At 59.9% G+C, this 12,580-nt stretch overlaps 1 protein-coding gene across 4 annotated transcripts in view; it reads right to left on the bottom strand.

Moving 5' to 3' along the window:
- Positions 1-12,580, bottom strand: part of PLCG1 (phospholipase C gamma 1) — a 34,468-nt gene that overhangs the window by 7,931 nt on the left and 13,957 nt on the right. For all 4 annotated transcript variants that reach the window (XM_064475678.1, XM_064475677.1, XM_064475679.1 and 1 more), the window contains exons 2-19: positions 6,857-7,009; positions 6,677-6,770; positions 6,489-6,536; positions 4,272-4,356; positions 4,093-4,176; positions 3,835-3,869; positions 3,540-3,612; positions 3,343-3,444; positions 3,049-3,167; positions 2,883-2,968; positions 2,684-2,804; positions 1,869-2,037; positions 1,662-1,784; positions 1,480-1,581; positions 1,219-1,406; positions 809-1,009; positions 620-739; positions 349-529 (exon numbers count right to left, since the gene is read on the bottom strand). In XM_064475678.1, the coding sequence (XP_064331748.1) occupies positions 349-529; positions 620-739; positions 809-1,009; positions 1,219-1,406; positions 1,480-1,581; positions 1,662-1,784; positions 1,869-2,037; positions 2,684-2,804; positions 2,883-2,968; positions 3,049-3,167; positions 3,343-3,444; positions 3,540-3,612; positions 3,835-3,869; positions 4,093-4,176; positions 4,272-4,356; positions 6,489-6,536; positions 6,677-6,770; positions 6,857-7,009 (2,084 nt within the window). The remainder of the gene's footprint in view (positions 1-348; positions 530-619; positions 740-808; positions 1,010-1,218; positions 1,407-1,479; positions 1,582-1,661; positions 1,785-1,868; positions 2,038-2,683; positions 2,805-2,882; positions 2,969-3,048; positions 3,168-3,342; positions 3,445-3,539; positions 3,613-3,834; positions 3,870-4,092; positions 4,177-4,271; positions 4,357-6,488; positions 6,537-6,676; positions 6,771-6,856; positions 7,010-12,580) is intronic.

Raw genomic sequence — 12,580 nt, forward strand, 5'->3', positions numbered from 1 at the left:
CACGCCTGGCCTCAGACCGACCAACTCTCCCCGTGTGAGCACCAGGACCTCCCAGCCCACATGGCGGCCCACGGGGATCTCTGCTTGAACACCTGTCCCCTACTTCCTCACCCGCCCAACTCGGGCCCATCCTTGCAGACCCACTCACATGCCACTCCCTGGACACCTTCCTGGCTAGGCGGCCCTCCCAGGAGCAACTCCCGGGGCCTCTCAGTCTCTCGCCACCAGAATGCCCCAGGACTATCAGGGGCAATCGAGGCCTGCCCCAGGGCGAGCCTGGGAGTTTCTGGAGCGCCGCGCGGGTCTCCCCACTGCCTGCCATGCCCCCCTCAACCACCAGGCCCTCACAGCCGTGCCGATCTTCTCCAGCGCCTCCTCATTGATGGGATAGCGCAGCTTCATCTTGCGGTACAGGGGGTGCCTCTCATAGTAGCTGACGAGGTCAACGAGGCTGTCAAACTCTGAGTTGCCCAGCATCACAGTCTGGCCCTCCTGCTGGACTCGGCAGTGCTTGATCTTCCCCTCAGCCCTTAACAAAGAGAACAGTCATGAAGGGTCAGGGCAGCCCAGACCAGGCGCACCCCACCCCGCCTCCAGTCCCCCAGGGCCACCCCCTCACCGGAAGGAGATGGCGTAGGAGTTGGGCTCATTCCGTTTCCGCACCAGGAAGGCCCCATCCCGGGGTACGCGCATCAGCATGTGCTCGGCCTGTGCTCTGGTCAGGCTGGCGTGGTACCACCTGCGGACGGACCGAGTCAGCCCTGGCCACCCCCAGCCATTCCCACCCGTTCCCCGGCCCCTCCCTCACTCTTTGCTCTCGTGGGCGTTGGTCTGTGGGACGGGCTCTGAGAGGCGCATCTCAAATTCGTTGCAGCGCAGGGGAACCTGCTGGTAGTGCGTGATGAGGTCATAGAGTGAGTCGAAGACGAGGTTGTCTGTCAGGAAGAACTTGGGGGTCCCAGCGTCCTGCCGAGAGTGGATCCGGCAGTGCTGGACTTTCCCGTTCCGCCTGAGGGGAGACGGGGAAGCTGTCAGCTGCAGCCCGGGCCCTGGCTGCCACCTCCACCCCAGCAAGGCGCCACGTCTCAGGGAGGGAGGTGAACCCCTAAGGACAGCTCAAGTGGGGGCGGCCCTGCGGGGGCACGCGTGCGTGTGCCTGTGGCACGGGCCAGCCCTGGTGGTGCCGCCCCCAGGTGCGCACTCGCCGGGAGAGGTTACCAGAAGGAGAGGGTGTAGTCGCCCACGAAGGTCTCGCTCTCGCGCACGAGGAAGGAGCCGTCGGGTGCCCCGGTCTCGATGCAGTACTCTGTAAGCAGGCGCTCGGCGATGTGTCGCCCGTCCCGCCCCGCCCCGAGCTTCCCATGGAACCACTTCTCGTTGGAGTGCAGCTCTGTGCCGCCGCTGGCCTGCGAGGGCAAAGCACAGACACTCAGTGACTCTGACCACAGCCCGGCCCCCAGCCCTGGGCCAGCCCCTCACCTCCTTGGGCTCCTCTTCGTCCTCATTGCCCTGGTCACTGCTGGTCTCCTCAGAGTAGTAGATTTTGCTGCTGGTCAGAACAAAGTAGTGGGGATACCACTCCTGGAAGAGATGAGAACGGGGCCGGTAAACAGAGCCCGCTCACCACCCCGCCCTCCTGACCCAGCCGGCCCCGCCCTCACGTGGTTCACGGGGTCCTCCAGGTAGAGAATGCCGTTCTTGATGGAGTTGCTGATGTCGTTCTCAGAGTACATCACGGACGTAGGCACCTCCTCATAGGCACTGCCCTCAGCCAGCTTCTTGTGCTGCGGAGACAGGCCAGAACGTGGCACGCCAGCCCCGGGCCTGGACCCAGAGCTGGAGCAGGGGTGGGGCCCCCGCAGCCATACCTTGATGAGGATCTTCCTCTTGAGCTGGTTGGGTGAGGGGAGCCCGTCGGCGGCGATGTCCACGGGCTTGGTGAGGAGTGTGTCCCCGAGCACCTTCCTGAAGTGCTGGGCCATGTTCCTCTGCTGGGCGATGCTGCAGTGGTCCTCGATGGACAGGATGACTGGGTACCTGCAGGGTAGGGGACAGCGTGTCACGCAGATCCTGCAATTCCACGGGGCTGAGTCTCAGACCGTCACAGAGTCTTCACCCCAGAAGAGGCGGGCCCTGGCCACTGGGGGAAGGGAGGGTTCTACAGAGGCACCTACTGGTGCAGCAGAAACCAAGGGCTGGGACTGCTGCCGAGGGGCGTCCCCAGAGTTGGTCGGATCATGGAGGCTGACCCAGCAGCCAGGAGACACCCCACACCCAAGGTCAGGAGAAGTGGCAAGAAGCGTCCAAATTTTGCTACGAGGGGCCCCTGGAGACCCCCTCAGTGAGGTGGGAGACATGAGTGACCACAGGTTGTGGGGAGTAATGCAGACTGGGACACAGGGAGTACAGACAGTTCTCTGGGCTGTGACGGGAAAGGAGCTGGCAGGACAACAGCCTAACAAGTCCAGGGTTATTAGGAAGTAATTTTTGAGAATGGGAAGAGCTTGACTGTGAGAAGGACCCAGTGAGAGGGCAGGCCAAGCGCACAGGAAGTGAGTAGCTGGGGAAGCAATGGCTCCAACAAGCAGCAGGAGGTGGAAGGCGGGGAGGAGGGCTGCGGTGTTTAAGGGGACCCTCCGCCCTCATCCCAGGAGAGCGCTGGAGCCTTGCCTCGCCCACTCACTCTGAGGCCACAAAGGCGTGCTCCTTGATGGTGTGCAGGACGTCTGAGAACTTGATCTTGGTGGTCAAGGTGTGTCCATGGTAAATGACTGGCATCCCGTCTGGGCCATCCCAGCAGTCCACTGGGGAGCAAGGCCACCATGGTCAAGTGGGCAGGCCTCCCTTCTACCCCTGTGCCCCCCGACCTGGCTCCCACGCACACTCAATGCAGCGACAGCCCATCCGCAGGCAGCGAGCGTAGGCTTCCAGGGAGGACTCGCTGGAGAACTGGTCACCAGTCAGGTACCTGGACAGGAAAGGAGGGGCGGGGCAGTGAAGCGAGCCCCACTCCCAGGGTCGGCCTGGGGGGCCGAGGGAGCCACTCACGTGTTGTGTGAGGAGGAGATCCAGTAGTGGGAGAGAGGATTGTTCATGGTGTCTGGGCACACGGCGTCCAGCTGCGAGTTCCACACACTGTTCTCCTTGGAGAACAGGAAGGTGACAAACTGCCCAGGAACAAACGTAGAGAGAAGAGAAGATGAGCCGCACCCTGGGCCAGGGCACAGGAGAGGGTGCTCAGCCCAGGTGGAGGCACAGTGGATGGTGGAAGGGACCCAGTGTGGCTCTACTTGGCCCACCTGCTCCCTGATTCTCCGACAGAAGCTGAGGGGCAGGGCTCACCTCTTCCAGGAAGAAGTAAGGCTCCTCGATCTCTCGCAAGGGGTCTCGGAGGAAGCTGAGCATGAACTCCTGCACTTGGAGCCGGTCAACAGCCCACAGCTCCTGACATGACAGAAAGTCAGGGCACATGAGAGGCCTCCAGCCAATGGTGAGCCCAGCCCCCCTCAGCTTGGCAACCTGGCCCAGCCCAGCCGTACCCCCTGGTACTCGAGGAGGAATTGCTGGAACTCAGGAAGGGACACCCGGCAGAGCTCCGGCCGCTCCCCCGCCCTGCAGGAGAGGAGAGATGTGCCTGGTGGTCAACTGGCTAGCGTGGACCACGGACAGTGAGGGGCCCCCTGGAAGGCAGAGCCCAGCTCCCAGCCACCACAGCTGCCCAAGACGGTCCATCAGGACTCACCCCACTCCCACTGCCTCCCACCTGCAATCAGGACTCAACCAGGGGAGGGTCGAAGCCCGGAGGGAACCCCACCTCCCCACTTCAAACCAAACCTCAGGGCACTGGCTTCCAGGAAGGGGAGGTCCATCTGCAGGAGACAGAACCTGGTCAGCGTGAGAACCCCTGGGAGGCCACGTGGGGAAGGGGCTCTCAGAAAGAAAGACTGGGGCAACAGAGAGGGGCAGGTCTCATGAGGAGAAGAGCTGGAGGAATGGCACCCAAACGCCCTCAAGCAGGGCAGCAGGGCTGAGGTAAGCAGGGCTGGGGCAGGAGAGCAGGGCAGGGGTAGGCAGGGCAGGTGGCTCATGCACCGTCTTCTGGGCGCTGTACATGAGGCTGCGGTACAGCTGAGCAAACTGCCCATAGGTGATGTCGCTGGTGCGCTGCTCCAGGTCCTGCGCGGCAGAGTGGGACTTCCAGTCAGGCCCTCAAGGGGGGTGGGGGGCTGCCGGCCTCCCCACCCACCTGCAGACGGCCCACAGGCCCTCACCGTCAGTCGCTCTCGGAGGAAGCGCATGTTGGGGACCCGGTAGTTGACCTGGGACAGCATGTTCTTCAGGTCCTTGGCTGATATACTGAGGAAACAGGGATGTCCCCAGTGGCCTCACCCCACCTCTCATGACCTCTGGCCTGTGGGCTGAGTCCACCTGGGGCCAAACAGGTAAACAATACTCTGGGACCTGAAGTCGCGACAGTGAGGCTGGCTCAGAAGTGTGGGGTGACTGGGGGAAGTCCCCTTCCTTTCCCTGGGCCTCAGTCTCCTTATCTGAGCAAAGGAAAGCCTATAATTCTGGCAAGGAGGGAGCGAGCGGGCTCGGTAAAGCAGGTCAGGCCTGGGAAGAGTGGAGCCCTTCTTCAGGCCGCCCCTCCCACCAACCCTGCTCTGGCCCTCCAGTTCCCCCAGCCTCACTCTCAAACCCTCTGTAGGGGGTAAGCACAGGGCTCAGCGGGGTTCCAGCCTGCTGCCCCTGGGAGGCTGGGAGCTGGGGCCTCCACAGGGAGAAGGGGAAGACCATTCTCAGCCAAATACCACTGCTGGCACAGGGATGCTCCCAGGGTCTGACAGGGATCCACCCCTGCCCTCAGGGGACACTGCTGGGCCCTGGCAACAGGATGAGGAAGATGAGGGAAAGCCAGGCCTTCTCTCCATGAGGTGGCGATAGGGAGGGGAAAGTGGGCACCCTCCTCCTCCTGCCCAAGAGCCAAGCAGGCTGCACTGAAACTCCCTGTGGGGTCCAGCCCTGCCTGGGCCATCAGCTATCAGCCAGTGCTGTTCAGCACGTGCTCGCCTGCCCTCAGTCACCTGGAGGTGGATGGGCCGGCAGGGTCCTCACTAGGCGGGTCAGGGAAGCTGGTGCGTCAGCGAGCTCTCCCTCTGTGGACTCCCTGCCACCAGTACTACCAGCAGCTGGTACTGCTTCCTTCAAACCCCTGTCTGCCCTGCTTCCTCCCCACCTACGGCCCCTTCTCCACTCCTCTTCACTGCAGTGCCCTGAAGGAGCCACCCTTCATTGACAGGCCCCCGTCATTCCCTGAGCCCTCTTCCCACTACTCCACTGCCTGCCTCAAGGTCACCAATGACCTCTGAGCTGTCAAGTCCAAGGGGCAGCTCTGTCTTCCCCACACTTGACAAGGCCGGGCACAGCTGAGCGCTCCCTCCTCCCCGGGCTTCCAGAGTGCTACACCCTCTGGTTTTCCTCATACCTCACAAGCAGCTGCTTCCCCTGGCTGGCTCCTCGCCTCCCCAGTCCCCAGTGCTGGAGAAGCCTGGGCCTGGGACCAGTCACCAGTGCTCTTTCCTCTTCCTGCTATGCTTACCCCCAGGTATCACCAGCCTCGAGGCTTTCGGTATCACCCATGTGCTCTCCAGGTAATATCTGCAGCCCAGCGTCTCCCCTATCTCATTCTACCCACCTGCCTGCTCAGCATCTCCACCTGGGCATCTTGGGGCATCACAGGACTTCAAACACCCCATCGCGCTCCTCCTATGGCCTTCCCCTCTCAGTCAATGCCAACTCCACCTTTCCAGAGGCTCAAGCCAAAAAGCTTACCGTCATCCTCAACTCTTTCTCTCACACCCCAAAATCAAGTTAGGAAATCCTATTGGGCTCTATCTTTAAAACACAGCCTAGCCTAAATCCGACCACCTCCTAGCACCCCCACCCTGACCCAGCCCTCTCATCTTTACGTGCAGAGTGGAGTCACTTCCTAACTGACTCTCCACCCTGCCCTGCCCTGGGCTGTCCAGGAGCAGCCAGTGGTCCTGTGGAACTGAAGTCCTTCACATCACACCTCTCTTCAAACCCTCCATTGTGCCTGACTCTCTCATGGCAACAGTCAGCGGTCCTTACCATCACCTGGTTTTGTCTGCCACCTCTCCTTAGCACTTCTGGTGGTCACAACACGACCTCAAAGCTTTGAGCTTCAAGGCACCCTCCACAAAATACAGGACGCCCAGAGCCAGTTCTGCACTGTCTGCCACGGTGGCCAGGCACACAGGTTACTGCCCCTGGCCTCTCTCGCCAGCTTGCACCGTGGCCATCAGAGGGCTTTCTGCAGGAATCTAATTGTGCCAGAACCACCTGCCCACCCCCGGCCCTGCTTGAGGCAGGTCCTCTCCTTCTCCAGGCAGCTGCTCAGAGGCAAGGCTACTGGGCTGGCTGCCCAAACCCACCCTGCTGGGCCAGAGCTGCAGCTCAGTACCTACCGATCCTCATGATTCCGGTCCACTGAGTAGAACTGCTTCCGCAGCCACCTGAAGGGAGAGAAGCCCGAAGGGAGGCCCAGGCTCAGGGAGGAGACAGCAGGCAGGCCCTGGACACAGAGGCCTGAGTCCCTGCCCTGCTCCCCAGTGCCCGCTGCCCCAACCCCAACCCCATCCAGGGTGGCTCCTACCTCTCAATCTGCAGGGGTGTGGCCGCCTGCAATGTATCCTCCATCAGCCAAGTCAAGCCCTTGATCCACATGTTCACTTCGTCCTCAGACGTGGCTATCAGCAGGGGGTGAAGAGCTGAGCCGAGGGCCGGGGGCCATTCCCCTTGTCTCCCCCACCTCCTCCAGCCCCTAGGCTCCCACCTTGCAAGCTCAAAGTCTTCAGGCGGAATTCCATTCCATACAGGATGACAAAGCAGTGTGACTGGTCTGGTCGAAAAGCAGGATCCTCTTGGTAGCGGTCAAAGTCCCGTGAGGTCTTCCCTGGGCGGATCTCCTTGATTTCACGAATATCGACTAGGAAGGCAGGCAAGGGGCCAAGATGAGGCTGGGGTGTTCAAAGGTCAGCACTGAAACATGTACAGCCCAGTCTCCCCACTCATTCTCACACGCTCCTCAGGGGGGATCACAAAGAGAGACATCCTCAGGGGCAGAGCCAAGACCATTCAGTCCCACTGGGGACGAAAGAGCTGGGCTGAGTCTTAGGACAGAGCTCTGCCAAAAGCTGAGAGGTCTGAGCGAACTGTCTGAGGGGCAGGAAGCTCCATCCTGTGTACTTCTCTGTGCTGACAATACAGGAGGGTCACTCTGATCTGAAAAAGAGCTGGACTCTAGAAAGAGAAGCAGGGACCCAAGGCTGTTCTTTGAGGACCATTTCATGACACAAAAGTACACAAACTGAACAGTAAAGTCCAACAGGTAGGGCTGGGGCTGGGCAGGCCCAAATGGGTCTCAGGGTCCACTGGAGGAGGCAGGGATTAGGCCAAGAGAACTGGGACAGCCTGAAAGGCCCATTCCCTAAAGACATCCCTGAGCAAGTCTCAGAAAGGATGGCAGTGCCCACAGATGGCTCTATCCTGGCCATCGAGGGGCCCTGCCTGTGCACGGCACAGAATGGGGGAAGCACACAAACCTGCCTCAGCCACTAACCCGGAGACACTGAGTGACTCATTTAACTTCTCTCTGCCCCCATTTTACCATCCCTAAAGCAAAGGGCTTCAGTGAATTTCTCTAAAGGGCTGGGAGGCAGAAAAGGTCTGCATGAGCTCTGGGGTGGGACTGCTGAGACTAGAACCCCAGCCCCACCTCACCTCAGCTGTGTGACCTCAGCAGAGCGACAACCGCTCTGACCTTGTCGCTTCCATCTGTGAAAGCAGGTAACAGTGAGGCGATGCTAAGCTCTAAAGTCCTAACAGCCCAGAGCGCCCAGCCCCCCAGCCCTGTAGGTGGCACATGGTGTGCCCTCATTCAAGGCTCCCTCCTCCTCTGTCTGCTCCTTCACAGGTCTGTGCAGACCATATAAGGAGGCACATAGGTCACGACCCCAGGCCCGGAGGGCCCCAACTGCACACCCACATTGTGCCCTGGTGCTGGCTGGGACCCTGCACAGAGGGCAGACTTTCCAGGCCAGATAGAGAGACATATTTAGGAAGTTCAAAAGGGAGAAGCCGGGCTCAGCGGCCTGAAATGACTCTGAGCACTCCCCTGGCTCTACAGCCTCTTCAGATGCTCTCAACTCAGACTGGCCTAGAAGAGCTGAAGCTGGGAGGGGTGCCAGCACAGTGCTGGGCCCGCCTCCACCCCAAAGTGCACACCAGCCTGGCTGGGATGTCCGAAGGGGCCCAATCCCCAGGCCCTCTTCCTGTCCCTCTAGCCACAGCTGCGCCCCATCTATCTTACCCTGAAGAGCAGCATCGCTTCCGCCCCGAGCCCAACCCCGCCCCGCCCAGCCCCAACACCACTGGTTCTACCCAGGCTCCTGCTCCCATGCCCCCAGCAACCCCCTCAAGCCTGGTCCTCCAGCTGAAAGCCCCAGCTTTCCTGCCATTTCCCCCACCCCCCACCAGTTCTCACCAATCAGTCATCCTTCCTGAGCCTCCAAATCTGAATAAAACGTTGTTCTGATCGTCCCAAGGTTGCTTGCTAAGGAGACCACCTCCTTCTCCTGCCTTCAGGGCCCTGTGATGGGGCTCAGTGACTTACCACCACACCTACCTTCTTATCTTCTCTGCTCCACCCAAACTAAGCTGGACCAAGGGCAGGAAGAGTCAGTCGTGCTTCCCACCCTGCACTTCACCCTGGTCCCTAGTCAGGGACTGTCTACCTGCAGGCTCCATTCTCTCCCTCCAAAGACACAACTGGGAAGCACCCTCCTGCAGTAATCACGCCCTAGACACCCAGTGGCACTATGTGTGTGTACGCTCTTCATCTATCCCAGGCCAAGCAGGCCATCCAGTGCTTGCTGAAGGAATGAAGAACGGAAAAACACCAGGCACATTGGTAGGGGGAAGGGGCAGCAAGATGGGAACAGTTTTTGAAATGAAGCTTACGCTCAGGTAGAAACAGAGGGAGATGGGGGATACTGGGACACAGAGACCCAGTCTGAGAAGACAAAGTCCCCAAGGATGGAAGGAGATGAAATGATCAGGGGAAATGCCCAGATCAGAAACTGCAGAATAACTGCAAACCCTGCCCTTTGAAACAGAAACCAGCATGCTTTTCCGGTGCAGAGTTGCTGTCATCCCCCTCCCACCCTCTCACATAGGCACACAACCTCACACACATGATGCATACAGGCCACAAGGCCTGCGTGACCCACAGCCCGGGCCTGTCCGCGCAGCTGCCGCAAGTCATTAGAGGGAGTTAGTCCACGAATGGGCTTCGCTCAGCAGGCAGCCTCAGGGCCAGTCTGAAGCCTGCTGGTAGGCCACCTGCAGGCACTCCACATGCGTGTGCACACACACAATACACACTGCCAGTGGGTCCCAGGTGAACCTCTGGCCTGCCCTATCCTCCTGAGCACACCTCCACTAAGACCAGGATGGAGGCAGAAGAGGCTCCCACCCAAGACAGGGACCAGGTAGACACAGAGCAGCTCCAGGCCACAGGCCCGTCTCTCAAGCTCTTGCTGGTCACACCTGGTCCCTCATACTTCTCCCCATTGGAGGTACCAGCCTAGCCCTGATGCCCTCCAAGTCCATCAAGCCAACAGCAGGCTGGAGGGACGTGACACTAGGGTGAGAGGCTCTACCAAGGTTTCAAGTGGCATCCTGTATGATCTCCCACCTCACCAGCCATCCCCCTCCTCCTAGAAGAAATACAGCAGAGTCCCCTTCCTGAGAACCAGGGCTGGTGCCCCAGGGGCTGCCATCAAGAGGAGGGGACTCCCTGGGACAGGCATGGCCTCTGCCTTAGTTGGGGGGAGGGGGAGGGGAGCGCCCTCAGCAAGGTCTGGGTCAGACCTGCAGTGGAACAGGAAAGGCAGGGAGAGAGACCCTCCTAGGACCTGGGAGCTTGAGGCGGGGAGGAGAATGCTTAGAAGAGCAGGAGACCCGTGACCCAGCACTCATTCCCACAGAGAACAATGTTCAAGGGATATGGGGGAAAGAAAAGTCAGCGGTACTTGGAGGTCCTGGCTAGGCTGGAGGTGGGGGAGAGAGAGGGGGCGATCTCTGAGGACAAGGGCAGGAGCCCACAGCCAGGGGCCAGCAGCCAGGCCCCCACCTCCGATGTGCAGCAGAGGAGTAGGGCTTTCATTTATGACAACCCACCTCCCAAGCTCACCCAAACCCGAGAGGGCCTGGAGTTCCGTCAGCACAACCTAGCTGGCTCTGCCCATCGGGAGCCATGGAGAGCTCATTCCTCTAAGGACCAAGTCCCCAGGGCCCACGCAGAGGCTCCCAGGCTTCAGGGATGGTATGGTAGACAGTGACAAGATTAGCTCCCTGGGTGGTGAGGGGAATTCAGTCCCTGACATTTAATCACCTACAAACTCTCATGAAGAAATAGATTAGCCCTCCTCAAGAGGCTCCAGGTAATGGGGGACCGTCTGCATCCGGGCCAGGGACTGGCCTCACAGGCCAGCTCAGAGGGCTGAGGACCTTCTTCTCACAGGCCCGGCTGTCTCCTCCCACTCCTTCAGGAAGCCTGCCCTGACCATTCCCTTCCTGAAGACTGCCCAGGCCTAGCACAGGAGAACCACACAGGTCTTAAATTCTAGCTGTGTGGCGCTGGACAGTCCCACACTATTTTGTCCTCAGTTTCCCCGACTGGGGATTCCTCCTTCCTCACAGGGTGGCAGTAAGGGCCCAGCCAGGAACCACCAGCCCCAGTGAAGTCTGAAGCCCCTGCATGCATGCCTTCTGCCGCTGACATGGGGCCTACGTGAGCCAGCAGCAGGGAGACAGCTGTGGCCACTGCCAGGGCTGTGCTGGGGGCAAACCCAAGCCTAGGTGAGGTGAAGCTGGCCCACAGCTGCCTCGGCCCAAGCAGCCATTTCCCCAGCTCCAAAAGGGGTCTGGCAAGGATGGGGCACCACGGGGGAACAGCAGGACTCCTGAGCCTGAGTTCAGTCAGCGCATGTGGACGTGCTCTCAGCCAGAGGCTGCTTCCTGAGCCTCAGCCCCAGCACCCCACCTACACACTCCCCAACAGCGTGAGGCACTGTGCCCCCGACCTTGCAAATGGAGGAGTACCAGAACAGGAGACTAACAGAACTGAAATCACAAAGACCAAGTTTCAAATCTTGTTTCCAAGCATACAGCTCAGGCTTCGTGCAAGTCTCTCTCCTGTCAGGCAGCTTGTAGATAAAGTGAAGCCTTAGTGACGGCGGGCCTCCATAAACCCTTCACCTGCAGAGAACTACACATGTAAAGTACCCACAAGGGAGAGCAGCTGTGCCCTGCCCTGATCGCCCTCAACCTTGGATTGGCTTAGTTTCGGTTTTTATGTGAAGAAACTTGCTTGCTGCCTGGGTCAGGGCCCAGCTCTCAGCACTGAGGCAGAGTGCCTCAGACTGACTTTGCAAAAGCACAGACCCTTCCCTTCTCTCTGGGCCCAAGGATAGACTCCCTGTCTGAGGACTCAGAGACTAGAGGCCAGCAGTTACTCAAAGCGGAGAACCTGGGTCCTGCAGGCCTGGAGAGCAACTGCCTTCAGGACAATCCAGTAACGTAGTCACTTCCCGTTTCAGAGCCTCAGTTTCCTCCTCTGAGCACAGAATCACTTCTAAGCTCTCAGGGAGCTGTGCAGCTGCTGTTGCCCTCCCAGGGCCGGCTCAGACACACCCTTCAGAGAGCAGGCCCCACCCAGGGACAGTATCCATTCCACTGCATGGGGAGAGGGGAGGCCGCCATGAAGGGGACACACTGAACAGCAGGCAGCCAGTCTGGAGCCTGGGAAGCGATAGAGGACAATGACCACAGAGGACCTGTCTGTGCTAGGCTTCTCTGAAGGCAGGCCTGCTTCCTGTCTCAGAAACCTGCTCCCCACCCATCTCAGACATCAGGCCAAGCCACGAGTCCCCCACCAGCCTGCCTCCTGCCCAGTGCATGGGGACATCCACTGTGGGAATGTGCACAGGTGCAGTGTTCCTGTCGACCAGGCAGAGCCCCAGAACAGGAAACCCAGGGAAGAAAAAGGGGGTGGTGGCAAGAGCAGGTCACCAAGCCTTCTTCGGGGCTCCTTAATGAGCCCGGCCTGTGAGAGCCAGTCAGTCCTGCCCTGACCATGGCAGGCTCTGGAAGGTGTAGACGAAGCCAAAGCACCAGATCCAAGACCCTAAGTTACACGGAAGCTTCGTGGTCAGGAACCTGTGTCCTAGCAGCCCCCGCGCTCAACAAAGCCACTTTCCAAACGGCTCTACACCAGAGAGATTCCCCCAAACCCACTGGCTCTTAGCCACACATCAGGCAAGGAGGACGTACGGAGAAGAATCCCAAGCAAAAGCACTGGCAAGGCGGGGAGGAGGCATGGCCCCACCGGGAGCCTCACTCTCCTCATCTGCAAAATGGGACCACCACTCCTGGAGTCCCTGAGAGATGTTAATGAGATATGAGTTAGGAAAGTGATTTTACTAGAAAGGGGCAG

This window comes from Camelus dromedarius, chromosome 18 (genome assembly GCF_036321535.1).
Source record: "Camelus dromedarius isolate mCamDro1 chromosome 18, mCamDro1.pat, whole genome shotgun sequence".
Classification (NCBI taxonomy): Eukaryota; Metazoa; Chordata; class Mammalia; order Artiodactyla; family Camelidae; genus Camelus; species Camelus dromedarius.